Below are 16,402 nucleotides of genomic sequence, written 5' to 3'. Positions count from 1 at the left end.
CACCCGAGGAGACTGGGACCAGACAGCAGCCGTGGCGTTGGCTCCTGAGGCGCCTACCTCCTCCCGGTCCCTTGAGCGCCGCCGCCCCGCAGGCCAGGTATGTTGGCTTGGACCGCCGCCTGTGTACGTGTGTGCCTGTGTATCCATGGCGGGGGCGGGGCGGTGAGAAGGGAAGGGGCGGGACCCGGACGGAGGAGGGGGCGGGAATACAAATTCAAACACGCTTCCGTCCATCCCGAAACCGGAAGCGGTCAGGGGTATCTTGGGAATCGTAGTTCCCCGGGCTGGGGTGAGAGGGGGCTGCCTTGGAATCGAGTAGGGTCTTGTCCGGAGGGGCTAGTGCCGCCCCCAGATCCCAGTCTGGCGAGAGGAGAGAACTGAGAACCGAAACTCCTGACCTCGCCAGCGTCTTAATTCAATTTCCTTTCGTGTGGAGACGCGAACGGGGGTGAATGTTGGTGCGGTGGGGGACTGAAGAGTCGGCCACAGAGCCTGCTCCGGTCCCCGGTTTTGCCTTGGCCCCCTCCCTCTCTCTTCTACCGGACTCCTCACCCTAGGTCAGCGCCTCACTGGTTTTAGCCCAGGACCTCACGAACAGCAAACACACTGGGGAACTTGTTCTCGAGGGGAAGGAGAGCCTGGGAACCAGACCCTGCGCGCAGGAGCTCAGAGAGGCGAAAATTTGTGGAAATCGGCTTATACCCTTAGGGTCTAGAGTCAAGGACACAGGTCCCCAACCCGCACGGAAAGCAGGTGGCATTCATACGTCATAGTGACGGCTGACGCGGCCTTCTTCTGGCGGCAGGTGACCACAAGGTGGAGCTACAACGCAACTCTGCACAGCGTGCCGGGGGTGGGGGGCTCCCCAGAGTGTCCCCCGCGGGGGTTGCTCTACTGCTTCCTCTCTTGCAGCCCTTCGTTGTGGGAGGTGGTCCTCCCGCCTCCAGCCCAAGAACCTCCCCGTAATGACCCCTCAGTGTCATGTCACATGAGGCCGGGATGGAAGGTGCACCTCCCAACCCAAGCCCCCGCGCTGAAAAGATCAGACCGCGACTAAACAGGAGTTAAATTCATTAAGTATTAGCTTAACAACGTAGGAGGAGCCAACCAGTCTTGAAGAAAAGTCTGTGAACAGCAAAAAGCCACCTATAGGTGCAGAATTAAACAGCTACATGGGCTCTTAAGTCCCCAGCATCTAAGCAGGAAAGCAGTTAAATTGCGGGGGTCAGGAGGGACAGTGAATGGAGTGGGTTTAGTGTTTCCATCATCTTAGTTCTCAGGAAAGGCCGTTCTGTCATCTCCTCCAGTCACGGGTCCAAGCTGGTCTGTCCCTGACACACCCTGTCCCTTCTACACAAGAATAGGTACAGGCAGATCTGAAACATTATCGTGGCAACCTCCTTCCCACTTCCTCTGTTCTAGTTTCATTTGGGGAGAAACCTCCCATGACTGTCTTCCCAGCGACCTCAGGTCAAAACCCTGAGGGGAGTCAGACTCCGAGGAAGCTTGCTGCATGCCCACCATCTGTGCAGAGAGCCCTCACAGTTCAAAACCTTCTGTTGGCCAAGTTTACCCCACCCCATCCCCATTCAGCCACTCTCCCTTCCTTGTTGTTAGTCAGTCCAGACAGGCCTCAGGCTCTGGTTGGTGGGGGTCCAGGGTTGGGCATTCACTCCATTATGAAATTGTTGATCCTGGTCAGCAGCACTGCTGTTTCTAAGCCTAGAGCAGGGGGTGGGGAGAGGGGAGGACATATAGGGAGTGACCAAAGGGCAGGCTAGAGGAGAAGGAAAATGAGGTGAGGGGAGAACGTCCTTACCAGTTTTCTCTCTCTCCTTCTTACATCTCCTAAAGGGAGAAAAGCTTCCCATTACGAGTTCAGCCAGCTTCATGCATGACCTTTGGATCCTAGGTTCCCCCAAACTGCCTTTCCTGGGTTCCAGCCAATTTGGCATAGAAGGAAGGGTCTCAGAACCTCAAAGGAACCACATAGCCCCAACCCTGTGCTCCCAGCAGCATATGTGGGTCTGAATCACCCCCATCCCCAGGACCCTGTGGGGAGAGTGAAGACCCAGGAAACTGAGGCGTGAAGCACTCACCCTTGGAGGAGGAAGGTCCACAGAAGCAACAGGGTGGACACACAGTTGGTGATGACCCACATCATTAGGTAGGTTTGAGGGGGCTACGGGAAGAGGAAGAGGCACCTGTTGGTGGCTGGAGTGCCAAAGGTGGTATATGGGGGAAGGGCATGGACTACGTAAGGAAGAGAAGGCCTGGGTTAAGGAGAAGCGGGGACAGGGGAGGAAGGAGTGGGGGGACAGTCCCAGAGCCCTTACGATGATCCAGACAGGGTAACGCATTTGCTGGAGCAGCTGGCAGTCGTTGGTGGTGACTGAATCCACCCCTGCGCACCAGAGCAGGGAAAAGAGCCAGGGCTTGTTCACCACAAACAGGTTCACCGAGACATTATCCTGGTGTAGTGCCCTGTGGAGGTGGGAAACGGGAACATCAAGGGTCATGGGGCACGAGGCATAGAAGGCAGCCCCTGTCCATGGTTGAGTCTACAGCCTTGCTGCCAAGGAACTATCAGTTTGATCTTTACACAGCAGCCCCTGACCAACCGTGATTTTCTTTGCATGACTGCACTTTGCCTCCTGGTGGGGCCCACCTCCAGATCCTAGCTTTTCCATCTGGGGCCCCCAAATGTGTGTCTCCTCTTTGTCCCACGACAGTCCTTGGGAGGTCTGAGGAACAGGTGACCATGTCCCCAGGCCCAGCAGCTCTAGTTCCTTTAACCCGAGGGCTGGGGGACCTGCCTGCTCCTTCCCTTGGCCATCCAAACCTTGCCTAAGCTGTCCTTGCTTCAGTTTCTCAGTGTTCTTTTCCAAGTGTGGGGGCTTGCCTCTGAACGTGATATCCCAGGTGGGCCTGGCCTAGCTTTGAGTACAGCAAAACCCCTCCTGGCTTCTGGGCACGATGCCTGCGCTCAGGCAGCCCAGGGTCGGGTTGGTTTTGGCAATGTCACATGCCACCGATGACTCAATATGCACACTATTCAGTCAAAGCCCTGGTCTCTCTCGCACATGTTCCTGCTGAATGCCAGGATCTTTCTGTCTTTGTTGCAACCGAACTTCTGTTGGACCGCAGATTGGGGTCTCTGCATCTATCCCTGTTGTGTTTTCCTCTCGGTACATTTGGTCTACGGTCTTGGAGCGTGTGGGCCTTTTGGGGCCCCGATTTCATCACCAGTGTATTCATTACTGATTCATGTCTTTTGGAAACATGATCCATAGTTGAGGTTGGCTAGGGCAAGACCAAGGGAGGGCCAAAGCCAATGTCGTGTCTCCCTCCACAGTGACAGCTCTGGGAGAGGTCCTTGAAATACTTGGATTACTGGGCTATCATTCAGGCCATGGGTTTTTTTTCCCCCTCCGCGACCGCAGGGACCTTATAAGAGACCTTGGCAACTGCATGATTTGCAGTCTATCCTGTTTACTGGCTCGGTCTGCTTCTGGGGCCCAGCTCACATCCGGCACTTTCTCGTCTCTCACCTGGACCTATTCTCTCTTGCACTTATCTCTTTGGTGAAGAAGGAAAGCTAAAACCATTCTTGTGGCCTCCAAGGGCCTACCCAGTTTGACTCCTGCCTACCTCCCCAGCCTCAGCTTCCCCTTCCTTCGGCTGCTGTCCTTGCTCTTGCAGCTCTTGTCATCATTCAGGATCTCCATGTGACCGGTCAGGTCTCAGCCCAGACAGCACGTCTTTAACGACTTTTCACAATGTGGCCCCTCTTGAGCCCTCACTCCCAAACCTGGGGGCTCTCCTTCATCTCCCCATCTCACTATCTCCGTATCACCTATCACTATCTACTCTGTGTGTACTTTGGTTGGTTTATGATCTGTCTCTTTCGCTGGTATGTATGCCCAAAACCTGCACAGGGAGTGCCTGACACAGAGTGAGTGTTAGATATATTGATAAATATTTGTTGTATGCGTGAATAAATGAACAGCTTCTGTCCTCCCTGAGGTGTCTCCACCCTGCCATGGAGCTTCCTGGGGTCCCCTTGGCTCCTTTCCCCTGGCACTCACTTGATATCCAACAGTGGCAGGTCTTGGTAGGGGAGGTTGAGAAACTGGGGCCTCTCAGTTCTGTTGCTTCCCTGCTGTCCATATATCTGGCGCATTCTGGGGGCCCGCTGTTGGACGTTGGCCCGATCTTCATCCGGTAGCCAAAGGACCTGTGGTTCAGGGAAGATGGGCGTGAAGCTGGGGAGAGTTTGGGGGTTCCAGAACCAGGGGGCGGGGGAAGAGAGGTCTGACCACAGAGGGGAGTATATGAGTTGGGGTGGGCCTCGGGAAGGCAGTGGCTGGGGAGAGGGGCAAGAGGGAGCACTTGGGTCCTGGCAATATCACCATGGCTTGGGGCACCCTTGCACTCAGCACGGTCTCCAAGGTCTGGTTCACAAATGTGTCATGGTATGTGTGATTTCGTGGGGGGCGACGCAAGTCAAACATGATGGAAAGGTTAAGGACTGCGGCTTCCTTCAGCAGCTCTTCCAGCGTTGGTACTGTCTGGTTCTCAGCCTCCTTCCGATCAGGGCCTGACAGCCGCTTGGCCCCCCAGAAGGGTTGCCTCTGTAAGAACAGGAAAATTATTTTAAGACGAGAAGGAACCTTTAGGCCATTTCCATTTTCACTCATTTTCCCCACTTGGCGCCCAGCTTCTGTGCACCTCTGAGCTACAGTCTTTCTTTCTCTCAACTGTGGCCCTTTCCAGATCATCTAACACCTTACTCTGTGACACCCACCTCCCAACCTTCCACCCTCCCAGTTTCCTTACTTCCTCTTTCCTGCTACATTTTCTCTTTGGTCTCATATAGACCTCTGGGGTTTTGACCCTTTGGTTTCCTCCCAGTCCATCAACCCCTTTCTGCCACACCTACATCCTCTCCTACCCTTGGTTCATCCACAGCTTGAGTGACTTTTCCACAGCACCCTCCACTCTGTTCCTGCCCTGCCTGCCCCCCCACCAAAATCCCAAACTCTGATTCAACTCTATAATTGTCTGCCTCCTCCAGACCTAGAATTGGGGGGCAGAGCACATCGTGTGGACTGTCACTTTAGTCCTTTTTCACCTTTAGCACCACTTCATCACCATTTTTTTTTAAATCTCTATGCCCAATGCAGGACTCAAATTCATGATCTTGAAAGTCGAATGTTCTGATGACAGAGGCAGCCAGGTGCCCCACTTAACCATCCTTTCACTTGTTCTTGTTTTGCTCCTTCTTCCATCACTAGTGGCTGTTCCAAACCTCTGCCACTCTCCTCTCATCCCCTTGTGATCAACAAATGACTTACCTCCTAATCACCGACATGGACAAAGCAAAGCTATCTAATACCTATTAAGCATTGACTATGTGCCAGACAGTGTTAGAAGTACTTTATGTATATTAATTTCTTTGATCGTCCCAAGGTACTGTTATGATGCCTGTGTTACAGATGAGGAAAATGAAGCCCAGAGAGACTAAGGAATGGAGCCCAGGCTCACACTAGCTAGCAGGTGGTGAAGCCAGGAGTCAAACCCAGACAGCCCCGATCTTGATCCCTCTGACATGTCATCTTACATAAAGTTCAAATGAAAAACCAGTCAAGTTGCAAAGGAATATATGAAGTGATCCTATTCATGCAAAATGAAAAGTACATGTGTGTACATACATGTATATGGACACATGGAATTATGTGTCCAACTGTTAGTGATGAGTATCTCAGAAGTTGGATTATGGGAGGTTTTTCATCATTTAGGTTATTTTTCTGATGCTTAATTTTTTATGAGAAATGTGTATTACTTTGATAATCAGGAAAAGAGAAACTGAAGAAATAAAGTACCCTTAATGAATATTTTCTGTTACCTACAGGACCGAGCCTGAACTGGGTCTGGCATTCAGAGGCCTCCGAGACCAAACCCCTGCTCCCCTTGCCAGTCCCACCTCCTACTGCTCCCATGAATTTTATCTCTCGGTTGCACTGAGCCAGTTGTGTCTGCTGGAAACACTTCTTCATGTCTCTGCGCTTTGCATATGCTCTTCATTCTGACTAGAGTTGGGAGTCCCTGCTTTCCCCACCTTAAAAACTATTGTCATTTCATGTGCCGTGCAGGACTTCCCTCTTGGGAAACCACTCCTGATCCTCTCCCATGCCTACTGAGCCAAATAGCAGCTTTGCTCTCTCTCCTATTTACTTACCTACTTATTTATTTATTTTCACCTTTTATTTATTCATTTGAGAGAGAGAGAGAGCACGAGCAGAGGGAGGGCCAGGGGGAGGACGGGGTGGGGGGGTGAGTAGCAGGCTCCCTGCTGAGCAGGAAGTCCGATGTGGGGCTGGATCCCAGGACTCTGGGATCATGACCTGAGCCCAAGGCAGACACTTAACCGTCAGAGCCACCCAGGTGGCCCTCTCTCCTCCCTATTTTGTAAAGGTCTTGTGATCACTCTAGCTTTCCTATTCTGATAGCCTGTTGGCTCAGCAGTGTCCTGTCTTTGGAGGGAGTGACTTGCAGGCAGAGACTGGATACCTGTAGCTCAGCACAGGGCTCAGAAAATACTTATTGATGAATGAACTTTCCCTCAAGTGGCCCTACAGGTGGTTGCCTCTTCTGTGAGGCTGTCTTCACCTCTAGGAACCAGGTCCCGGCATTGAGCTTCTTCAGTTCGGCGCAGGAGAAGTCGCTACTGTGGGAGGAGGTTCGGGCTGGGAACACAGAGGCCACATCTGTGGTCCGGCTCAGGTGCTCATCATGCATGAGGAAGGGGATCCCATCAGAGCTGAGGGCACAAAGGGGGTGGTCAGAGGGCTGAGCTCTGGGACTGCTCATCACTTCCCAAGCTCCCGTCCTGCATCTCTCTGCCCCCCAGCTTTTCTCACCTGACCATCACATCGGTCTCAAACACAGCGGCTCCACATTCAGCAGTCTTCCGCAGGGACATCAGGGTGTTCTCGGGGGCCAGCTGGGCAAGGGAATTGACAGGGAGGTAGCAGAGAGGGGTGGGAGGCTGGGAGCTCACAGGCCTGATGCTGCAGCCTGGAGGAGCAGACCCTCCCCACCCTGCCAGCATCCCCCTCAGCGCTCACCATGGGGGCGCCTCGGTGTCCCACCAGACCAGGCTTGGGGGGTAAGTCTCTGGGCTCCATGATACAGGGTGAGGAGATGCATAGTGGGGCCAGGTAGACGGCCAGGGAAACTCCAAAAAATAGGAACAGCAGCAGAGTCTTGGGACCTGTGGGGAGTGGGGGATAGGCTATGGAGAGAGGGTGGTGGGTGAGCTAAGGCAGGATGGGGGGTGGGCAGAGAGCAGAGGGCAGGTGCAGTAAAACAGGCAGCAGGAGGCAGAAGCATCAATAGCCAGTGGGGGTATGTCAGGGAGTGGAGTTGGCACCTCTTCGATGGATACGGTAAAAGGTGTCAGCCACGGGCCAGGCCAGGAGGGTGATGCCAGCAACTGCTCCGATATGAAGGAATGGGGCTGTGGCCTGTGGAGAAGAGTTCTTCTCTCTAGTGCCCCTCCTAGGTCCTGAGTCTAGAGCTACTCGCAGCCCTGGGGACCAGGGGTTTGGACGCAGGCCAAGGCTCCCACCTAGGCAATGGGGATCAGTCACTCACCTGCAGTGACAGACGTAAGCTACGCCATTCCTGCTGCCATTGGACATCCAGTCCCACAAGGCCAGCGGCCACAAGAAGCATAATGAGCAGCAGCAACATCTGGGGGACCGGGGGTAAATGGGTCCTTCTTTGTCAACCTGGGCTCATGGCTCCCCAGGTTGCGCCCCTCCCTCCGCCCCCCACCCACGCTCTATGACAACAGGACCATTTCTTTCCCATTGACTAATCCACATTCCTTCTTTCACTCAACACATATTTACTGGGGTTCAGGTCCTAAGCTTGAGTCCACAGGTAGAATACACGGGTAGAACTGGCCAAGTGCCGGGCCCAGGGCCCCCCTTTTCCCACTCACTCCCATCCCCAACTCTACCTTGTGGACACTGTGCAGATGCAGAGGCTGGCCACAGAGCCGCAGGAGCAGGGCCAGGAGCTGGAGGCAGAGGGTGGTGGGAGTAATGAGGCACCCAGAGGGGTCCCTGAGATGGGCTTCCCAGGCTGATGCCTCCCCACTGCCCTCCCCTGGGTGGCCAGGGAGAGAAGCTGAGCAGGAAGGGAGGACTGAGTTGGGGGGTGGTTAGACGGGCCGCTCCCCGACCCACCAATAGCAGGGATGCATATGTGACAAGTAGAGAGATGACCAGCAGAAATGCCAGGGACCAGTCCATCCAATGTCCCCAGTGGTGGAACAGGAATCTGTGGGAAGGGAGAGGAAAGTGCCTGAGTGGGGGGGGGTGTTAATAGTGGCCTAAGGGGAGTTGAGGTGGATGGGCCCAGAATGATGACCAGAAGGGAGTGAGGGGAAGCCCTTCATGGGGCCAGGGGCCCAAGGACTTGATGGGGGTGGGGGGTGTGGGACGTGGACTCTGTGGAGGAATTTTCTAAGGAGGTTGGGCAGCAGGGAAGCTGGGCAGGGCTGGGGACGACTGAGCACCCAGGGATCCCAAGGTGGGGCAGAGATTAACGTGGAGGCTGAGGAAGGAGGGGGTCCATGACACACTCATTGAAGTTGTGCAGGTCATTGAGAAGGATGAGCCCGATGTACAGCCAGCCCAGGGAGAGGAGAAAGGTGAGGAAGAGCAGGCCAAACCAGATACAGTCGCACTGCAAAGGGGCAGGAGAGAAGCTCACAGCCGATCCTCACTTCTAGCTCAGAGTCCCCAACGGATGGCAGCTCAAGGGGGCTTCCTGCCAGGCGTTGGGCTGCTCTGCTCTGCTCTGCGGGCAGAGAGAGGTTTTCTTCCTGGGGAGAGAAAGCCCCTTCCCCCCAGCTGCCTCTGAGCACACTGGGCCTCCTTATCCCCTCCAGGCGGCCTCTGCCTCGGACTTCCGGTCCCCCCCCATCCCTACTCCACCTTGCTGGTTTGCATCCTCTCTTTGGGGCATTTCCTCCAGTGGCAGCTATACAGGCAGTGGAGGCAGCGGGCCCAGACGGAGCAGCAGCCGGGGGACTCGGCCATGGTGAGGGCCTGGGAGAAGGGACACTCAGCCATCAGGGACCCTGGCAGAAGGCGGAGCCCAGCCTCCCTCCCAGCATATCTGAGGAGCTGGGGGTGGGGAGGAGCAGAGGCCTGGGGCGCTGCTCAGCAACAGGAGGTCATGGGGCTAATGACCTAAATGCCAGATTGGACAAGGACCTGAGCCAAGGGAGGGGGATAATCTTTGGGTTCATTCTTTCCCTTGAATCTGGAGACCTGAAAAGTCAGTGGGAGACCCAGGGGGTCCAGCCTCTTTGCAGGAGGGATGCGTACCCACCCGCCCCAACTCCTCCCTGGTTAACAGCATCCATCCAGCTCTGGGGATTGTGTGCTTGCCCAAGGGTGGGGGCTTGGGAGAAACTGCCTTGGGTGGGGCAAATTCATTTCGGGCAAGTTGAGGCTGATCTGGCCAAGCTTCAGGCAGCCCCATGGTGGGGAGCCTTCCACCCCAGGAACCAAGAGTAACCTGAAGCGGAGATTCTAGTTCTGACCTGGGGCTAAGGAAGGCCCCCCGCTAGTTGGTCAGTTGCTATGGATACAGAGATTGCGTACACCACAAAGCCCTGACTGAAAAGATCCTCAGTCTCCAACTCCCAGGGGGCAAGGGGCACTGTCAGTGAGAGGAAGACTGGAGGGCCACAGGTTGCCTGGGTCTCCTCCCAGCCTTCCAAAGGAAACATTTTCCTGTCCGCACACACCTGGAAAATCCAAGCTCTTTCACCCCAATCGTGTCCCTTCCTGCCCAGTCATTCTGCCCAGTCACCCCCAACAACCCCAGCCAGGAACCCAGTCTCCACCTTCTCCCTTTTCGGGGCCCCACCCTCTGAGCTCACTTGGGTGAAAGTACAACAAATACTGGTCAAAGGTGTGTGTGTATATGTGTGTGTGTGTGTGTGTGTGTGTTTGCGCGCGTGGTGGGGGGCGTGGTGGTGTTGGGGCCCCAGGATTGTTAGACCTTGTGCTTTCGGGTCACACTGAGACCTAGCTGGCTTGCTGATCCCCGAACTAGGCTGGGTGTGTATCCTTCTACCTGAGAGGTTGTGCGATTTGTGTCAGCCTTGGTATGTGTGAACGCACTAGTGGCTGTCAGTACTAATGGGTTTCTAGACGGCTTCGAGTGTGTAGAGGAACCCCTGAATATACCCAGTGTGTGTGATCTGAGGGACACAAGCCCTTGTCATCTTGTCCCCCGAAAGCTGTGGAGTCTTAGAGGGGGACATAGTGGCTGGTCCCCGAAAGGAGGAGGGTGTGGCTGTTCTTGAAACTGCCCTCCTTACCCCTCCGGGGCCTTGGGAAAGGAGGATTAGGTTACGGAGTGGAGGGGTAAGGGGGCTGTAGCTAGGGAAAGGAAAGCTCTCCCCTCTCTGAGACCCTTCCCAGGGGGGGAAAAAAACCCTAAAGGGAGTCCCCTGCTTCTTTCCATCCTGGGACTGGCTTCCAGTAGCCTGCCTGGGGCTCCATCTACACTTCTGCCTCCCTTCAGGTCCTGCGCTTGTACCCCAGACACGGTCGTCCAGAGTCCCACCTCCCTCCAGGAGCTGTCTGTAGGCTGGGGTCAGGATCTGAGTAGCTTGAAAACCCCAATCAGGGAAGTTGAGCAGGGGTGCTGCTCCATCCCTGTACCCCAGCCCCACAACCGGCTGGTGGGAACCGGTCTCCACCCCACCATTCCCGCCTGTCACCCCCAGCCTTCCCCAGCCCTCACACCTTGTCTCAGCGGCAGCTCTGCTCAGCTCTGTGCTCTGCTCTGCTCTGCACTGCTTCCCAGCTCCTCTCCGAGTTTGTCTGTCTCCTCCCTCTTCTAGTCCTTGGCTCAGCCCCACCGGTCAAACAGGTGGCACTGTTGCCACCTACAGGAGGCTGCGTGGCTTATGTCCGAAAGGGCTTGAGAGCCGCTCTATGGCCAGTGTTGGGGGGGGGGGCGTGAGGGGGGGAGGGAGAGCAGATCTGCTTCTTTACTCGCTGCCTGCCGGTCGAGGGGTTTGGCGTGAGGAATTCCTTTTCCTTTGTGCGGCCCTCCCCATCCCTCTTGTCCCTCCTCCTGTTCCCCTCTCAGTCACTGCCGGGGCTTTGTCCCAGGGCTCAGGGAGGCGAGGGCTGAGGGCACTGGCAGGCGGGAAGCTGGGGGGAGGTGACCACACAACTCTGCGACTTGGCAGTGAGGAGAAGGGGCCCAGCCAACCCCCTGGGAAGAAGGGGTGTGTGTGAGAGAGAGAGAGAAAGGGAGAGAGGGAGTTTAGCATTTCCCTCAAGCTCCCTGGGAGGATGGCCTGGATTCATTAGCCTCTTTTCCCTCCTGGGATCCTACTTCCACTTCTATAAGGTGCATGGAAAACCCTATACTGGGTTGCAAGCTACTTTCTGAACTCTGGGTAACAAGTTACCCTGTTTCTGGACCTGGGGTCCCCATGGGCCTTGTGAATCCTAGGTGACAGTAGTAGCCCTCCCCTTCCCATCACCCCAGATAGGATATGCTCATCCAGGATGTAGGGAGCCTTGTGTCATTCTTGCTGTCTTGTCCCCAGGGTATTTAGAGTCTCTTTCTAGGAATCATCTGAAGAGTGTAGTGTTAGGGTCACAAGCTTTTTGGAAGATGAACACATGCAAAAGATGCTGTTACTATACATACCATTGGCAGGAGAAGGCTGGCTAGTATGCTACATTCAGTTCACTGCTAAAGCACAGGGCTCTCTCTGGGTGGGATGAGGGCTGGGGGATGGTTGCTGGCTTGACTGACCTTCCCTCTCTACTCTTTGGCTGATGCAGTGGCTCAAAGCCTGGGAGGCTTGCACAGCGTTGGTGGGAAAAAACATCTTCTTTGGGAAAAAACTCGCTTTCCCCTCCCCCGACATGTACTGAATTTGGAACAGTGAGAAGGAAGACTGGCTCTCTTCTGCCAAGAGCAGGGGGGGGGGGGCGGCGGGCCCTCCCTCTGCCTTCCCATTGTATCCGGGGGCTCTAGTTGGCAATGGCAAGAGGCTCCCTTGCTCCCTTGTCATTAAAATGCAGAGAGAAGCAGGGCAGCTTGCTGGCCGGAGGCCAGAGAGGGCGGCCTGGCCACCTAGGCCTCCTGCGAGCTCCATTTTAGATAGGTTGTCCTTCAGTTTCCTTCTTTTGGGGTTTGGTGGATTCTAGAGGAGTCCTGGATTCCGTGGGCCCAGTGCTGGGCTGGGGGGGGTGTGTGCTCTGGGAGCCTTCGTTTGGGTGGGGGGACTGGGATCAGAACGCAGGGATAGTTAACCTAGGGCTCATGAACTCCTCCGAAGGCTTCGAGGCCAGTCAGTAGTCGGTTTGGCAGGCCAGGGCTGGCCTCATTTTAGATTTAAGCAGAGCTGGGGGACCCTGATGCATAGTAAGGAGTAAACAACATCCCCCTCCCCTTTCAAGGAGACAGCAGGCAGCCAAGACTGTGCTGTCCTGGGACTGGGCAACAGTGTGGTCCCACGGCCAGGCTGTGCCAAGAAACCGGGATGCAGTACATTCAGAACAGCTCCCAATACCACCCCGGAGTCACACAAGAAGCTTCACTGTGAGCGAGACCTGGGTTGGGTGCTTGCCCTCATTCTCCTCGAGGGCCTTCCCAGAGGCCGAGGAACACAGGCGATTCTTTCTGCGTCTGGCACAGAGGGTCTTTCCAAACAGTAGCTAGACTAAGATTTATTTATTTACTTAATATTAACACTTTAAAAGATTTCATTGACCTCAGCAGTATGGAAGACAACTGAGGGCACTGTTTAAAACCCAATCCAGAGACGGTCAGGGCAGGAAATATCCCACAATCACCCCCATTCCTGATGGGGGATGGATTGGGGCCAGGCCTCCAACTTTGGCCAGGCTTTGCCATGAAGCTGAGACAACCTAGAGGTAAGACAGTTTCGGCCTCGTCCCCATCGGGGAGGTGGGGGCATAGCCTTACCTGCTCACAACAAAGAAAGAGCTAGATTGTACTGAGGATTGGCTCCTGATGAGTCATCAAGAAGGTCAGTTGGTTCTTTCTTCAGCAGGTGGCTCGGCACCTTTCTGGAGAAGACAGAGTAGTAGTCTGGGGCTAGGGGGCTGGAGAATAAGGGCCAGAAACCAACAAAGATTTCCTCCCATGTGGTAACATGCTGTCCCCCCACCTTATTTTTTTTATTATTATTATTTTTTGCAACAGCAAGAACCCTGAAATCCAGAGGAGTCATTAAAGAAACTCCTTCTGGCTGCAACCTGAAAGCATCTCCCAAGACAGATAGGGGCCGCGAGAGGACAAGTCCGACTTCAGTGGGCTTCTTCTTCGATAGGGGAGCAGCCAGAGAAGAAGCTGGTATTGCTGGCCAGAGCTCGCTTCTTTTTCTTCCCTGGAGCTTTATTTTCTTGGAATTCTGTTGCTACGTGTTTCAGTTCTGGGAGGCCAGAGTTGGAGGCAGCTGGGGCTGTCCTCTTCAACAGCACCTGCTCCACGTCACACATCTCTTTCAGGATCTAGGAAGGGCAGAGACAGGTCTGAAGAGATCTTGGATCAGGGCAGAAGCTCTGCCCAGCCGCACTGCTATAAATGCTCAGCACACTGTAGTAGGCAGTGTCCCCCAAGATTGGTCTCTTGAAAAAAAAAAAAAAAAGACTCTGGCCTATGCCCGTTTCCCACCTCCCAGCAAGCTGATTATACCTCTCCCCCCTTTCCTCCCACTGCACTGTCACAGCCAATGCAGAGATGACCTAAGACAGCTGGAAATGCCGGCCTTTGGCCCACCTACCTTGCTGTTGGGAGTGGCACAGACAGGGTTAAAGAAGCTCAATCCTGGGGTAACCTCTGTGGGATCCTCCAATTTGAAAGAGCCTTCGGAATCCTGGGTCCGCTCAACAGTGCCCAGGCCATCCTGAGAACCAGACAGGCATATTAGAAGTTTGGCTACCAGAGTTCCAAAATCAGTCTGCTCTCCTCTAACCAGTGAGGTACCAGCTCTGAGGGCCTCATCGGTCAGTCGAGGCAAGTCTTTTTTTTTTTTTTTAGTGTTTTTTTTTTTAAGATTTTTTATTTATTTATTTGACAGAGAGAGATCACAAGTAGGCATAGAGGCAGGCAGAGAGAGAGAGAGGAGGAAGCAGGCTCCCTGCTGAGCAGAGAGCCCAATGCGGGACTCGATCCCAGGACCCTGAGATCATGACCTGAGCGGAAGGCAGCGGCTTAACCCACTGAGCCACCCAGGTGCCCAAGTCTTTTTTTTTTTTTTTTTTAAAGATTTTATTTATTTATTTGACAGAGAGAGACATAGCGAGAGAGGGAATGCAAGCAGGGGGAGTGGGAGAGGGAGAAGCAGGCTTCCCGCTGAGCAGGGAGCCCCATTGGGGCTCAAACCTAGGCCCCTGGGATCATGACCCGAGGCGAGGGCAGCTTTTTAACGACTGAGCCACCCAGGCATCCCAGTTGAAGCAGCTCTTAGGGAGACCCTGCTTGCGGTTTCTCACCATTGTAAAGCTTAAAGGCAGCTTCTGAAAGCAAAGGACAAGGTAGGGGAGTAGGAGAGTGGACATCATGAGCAGTGTTTAAAACAAAGCCAAGCTTTGGTCATTTCTTGATTCATCTTCTATCCTCTGTTATCTCCACTACCCTTTTTAGCATGTCCACAGGGTGTTTTCTGTATTAGTCTTCCTTTCAGAGGAGGGAACAAACGCCATGAGCGAAAAGTTACTTGGGTAACAGGGCAACTCTTAGGTAGAGCTTGGATTAGAATTATAGCCTGTTGTCATGGCAACAGAACAGGCTTGAGAGTCAGGAAGCCCGAGGTCTAATCTTAGCTGTCAAGACCAGCTGGGTAATATTAGGTGAGTCACTTAAGCTTATCTCTGGGTCTCACTTTCCTTCCCCATATAATGGGAGCGTGGGACTAGATCAGTGCTTTGACAACTGACATCCTCAGATGAAGCCCAGTATAAAAAAAACAAGTAAAGAGAAAGTTGTTCTGATCGACATGGGGTCGAACTGAGACAGGCCACGGTCCTCTGTTCAGGAAGCAAGTCCATGGGGCCACCATAGGACTCCAGACCCCAAACTGGAAGAACCACGGGGACAGAGAAACTTTACGGCTCCTACTACTTCTACGATTCTCAGCCTGACCCCCAACTTGTCACATTAGTCATCTAATGACTGTCTGCTGCGGAAGTCATTTTAATAGAAGCCCCAGGGCAGAACTGTTCACATGCAGATGTTCAAGAAATGCATGATGAAGTATCATTATACTAAGCTTGCTGGAGTTATTGTAGATCACCTAGAGAGCTGAGGGAACAAGCTTCTGCCATGGGCACAGGTAGGTGTAAGGTCATCTTTATTTCCCCGAGTTTGCTCTTTCTGGGAGCAATGTAAGGAGGACAGCTACAATTAACTTGGGCCACAACAGTGACTATTTGAAAGACCAAGCTCCTGTGGGTCTTTTCCTAGAGGCATGGAGTAGTTGGTTCCCATGGACAAGGTCTAAACAACTAATGTCTCAAGATGTCAGAGGGATTAAGTTCCTCCCTGGAAGCTGCCACGTGGCCCTTAGAGTTCCAGCTAAGCCTCTGGACTAGTTTGGTCCTGCGTGTGTACGTGCCTTAGTTGCCTGCTTTCCTGTTCTTTGTTCTGGCCTCAGAAATTGTACCCAAACTTCACAGCCAGGTTGGGCATGGGGAGCTGCATATCTGGCAGTCTCCTGCGAAGGGCTGTGGTTTCTGAAGGGGCTATGTTGACAATGCTAGCAGAGAGGAAGAAGGACTGAGAAGGGAAATGTCTCTGATCACAGAAGGCATAAGAATGGTAGGGAGAGCTGTGTAGGAGACAGCGAGGCTTCAGGGTGGTGGGAACTGGTGGGAGGCCCAAAGGGATGGTGAGGGCCAACAGAGCTGGTCCTACCTTGTCTTGCTGGCGGTTCCTACACTTTGTGGGGTCACAGCTGCAGTCCACGCCACAGTCTGACTTCTGCCTCCTGCACCCACACTGCTTATTCCCACACCAGCCCTTGCAGGAACACTGCAAAACCAGGTTTGGAGAAACATATGTCACTGCAAGGCCTAGAAGACCAATGTAACGTGCTTCCCCTTCATTTGCAAGCCTCTTTAGAAGACATGGAAAGTGGAAAATGGAAACGGAAACTTGACCAAACTTCTTTCTCCTCTGTCCCTCTTCTTTAGGGAAATAGTGATTCCCCAGAACAATGAGAGGTTGCCTAACCACACATCATGCTAGACAAATCCGTTTTCTGGTTTGGATTATATACTTGAAAGACTGATTGGAGGGATGCCAGAATAATGCA

The 16,402-nt window shown here is 53.8% G+C and overlaps 2 protein-coding genes across 8 annotated transcripts in view; both read right to left on the bottom strand.

Moving 5' to 3' along the window:
• Positions 1–1,056: 1,056 nt before the first annotated feature.
• GDPD2 (glycerophosphodiester phosphodiesterase domain containing 2) lies at positions 1,057–11,026 on the bottom strand. Of its 2 annotated transcripts, XM_032330255.1 has the most exons (16): positions 10,842–11,026; positions 9,012–9,125; positions 8,657–8,760; positions 8,259–8,352; positions 8,030–8,089; positions 7,660–7,758; positions 7,436–7,529; positions 7,131–7,276; positions 6,924–7,006; positions 6,673–6,823; positions 4,413–4,634; positions 4,089–4,237; positions 2,337–2,484; positions 2,100–2,182; positions 1,820–1,848; positions 1,057–1,722 (listed from the first exon to the last, which is right to left on the bottom strand). In XM_032330255.1, the coding sequence occupies exons 2-16, from the start codon at positions 9,114–9,116 to the stop codon at positions 1,670–1,672; spliced, it is 1,620 nt and encodes a 539-aa protein (XP_032186146.1). In that variant the 5' UTR covers positions 9,117–9,125; positions 10,842–11,026; the 3' UTR covers positions 1,057–1,669. The 2 variants fall into 2 exon arrangements, with proteins under 2 accessions (XP_032186146.1, XP_032186147.1); XM_032330256.1 differs by lacking the exons at positions 8,657–8,760; positions 9,012–9,125; positions 10,842–11,026 and adding an exon at positions 8,801–8,969 and having other exon boundaries at positions 1,599–1,722.
• Positions 11,027–12,779: 1,753 nt separating this feature from the next.
• The window catches only part of KIF4A (kinesin family member 4A), a 119,430-nt gene continuing 115,807 nt past the window's right edge, over positions 12,780–16,402 (bottom strand). For 5 of the 6 annotated variants that reach the window (XM_032330250.1, XM_032330251.1, XM_032330254.1 and 2 more), the window contains 3 exons: positions 16,003–16,119; positions 13,871–13,993; positions 12,780–13,598 (listed from right to left, as the gene is read on the bottom strand). In XM_032330250.1, coding sequence (XP_032186141.1) covers positions 13,395–13,598; positions 13,871–13,993; positions 16,003–16,119 — 444 coding nt within the window. In that variant the 3' untranslated portion in view covers positions 12,780–13,394. The remainder of the gene's footprint in view (positions 13,599–13,870; positions 13,994–16,002; positions 16,120–16,402) is intronic. The other variant, XM_032330253.1, reaches the window with a different exon arrangement.

Source organism: Mustela erminea, chromosome X (assembly GCF_009829155.1).
Source record: "Mustela erminea isolate mMusErm1 chromosome X, mMusErm1.Pri, whole genome shotgun sequence".
NCBI classification, from domain to species: Eukaryota; Metazoa; Chordata; class Mammalia; order Carnivora; family Mustelidae; genus Mustela; species Mustela erminea.
This window is presented reverse-complemented; position numbering and strand designations above follow the sequence as displayed.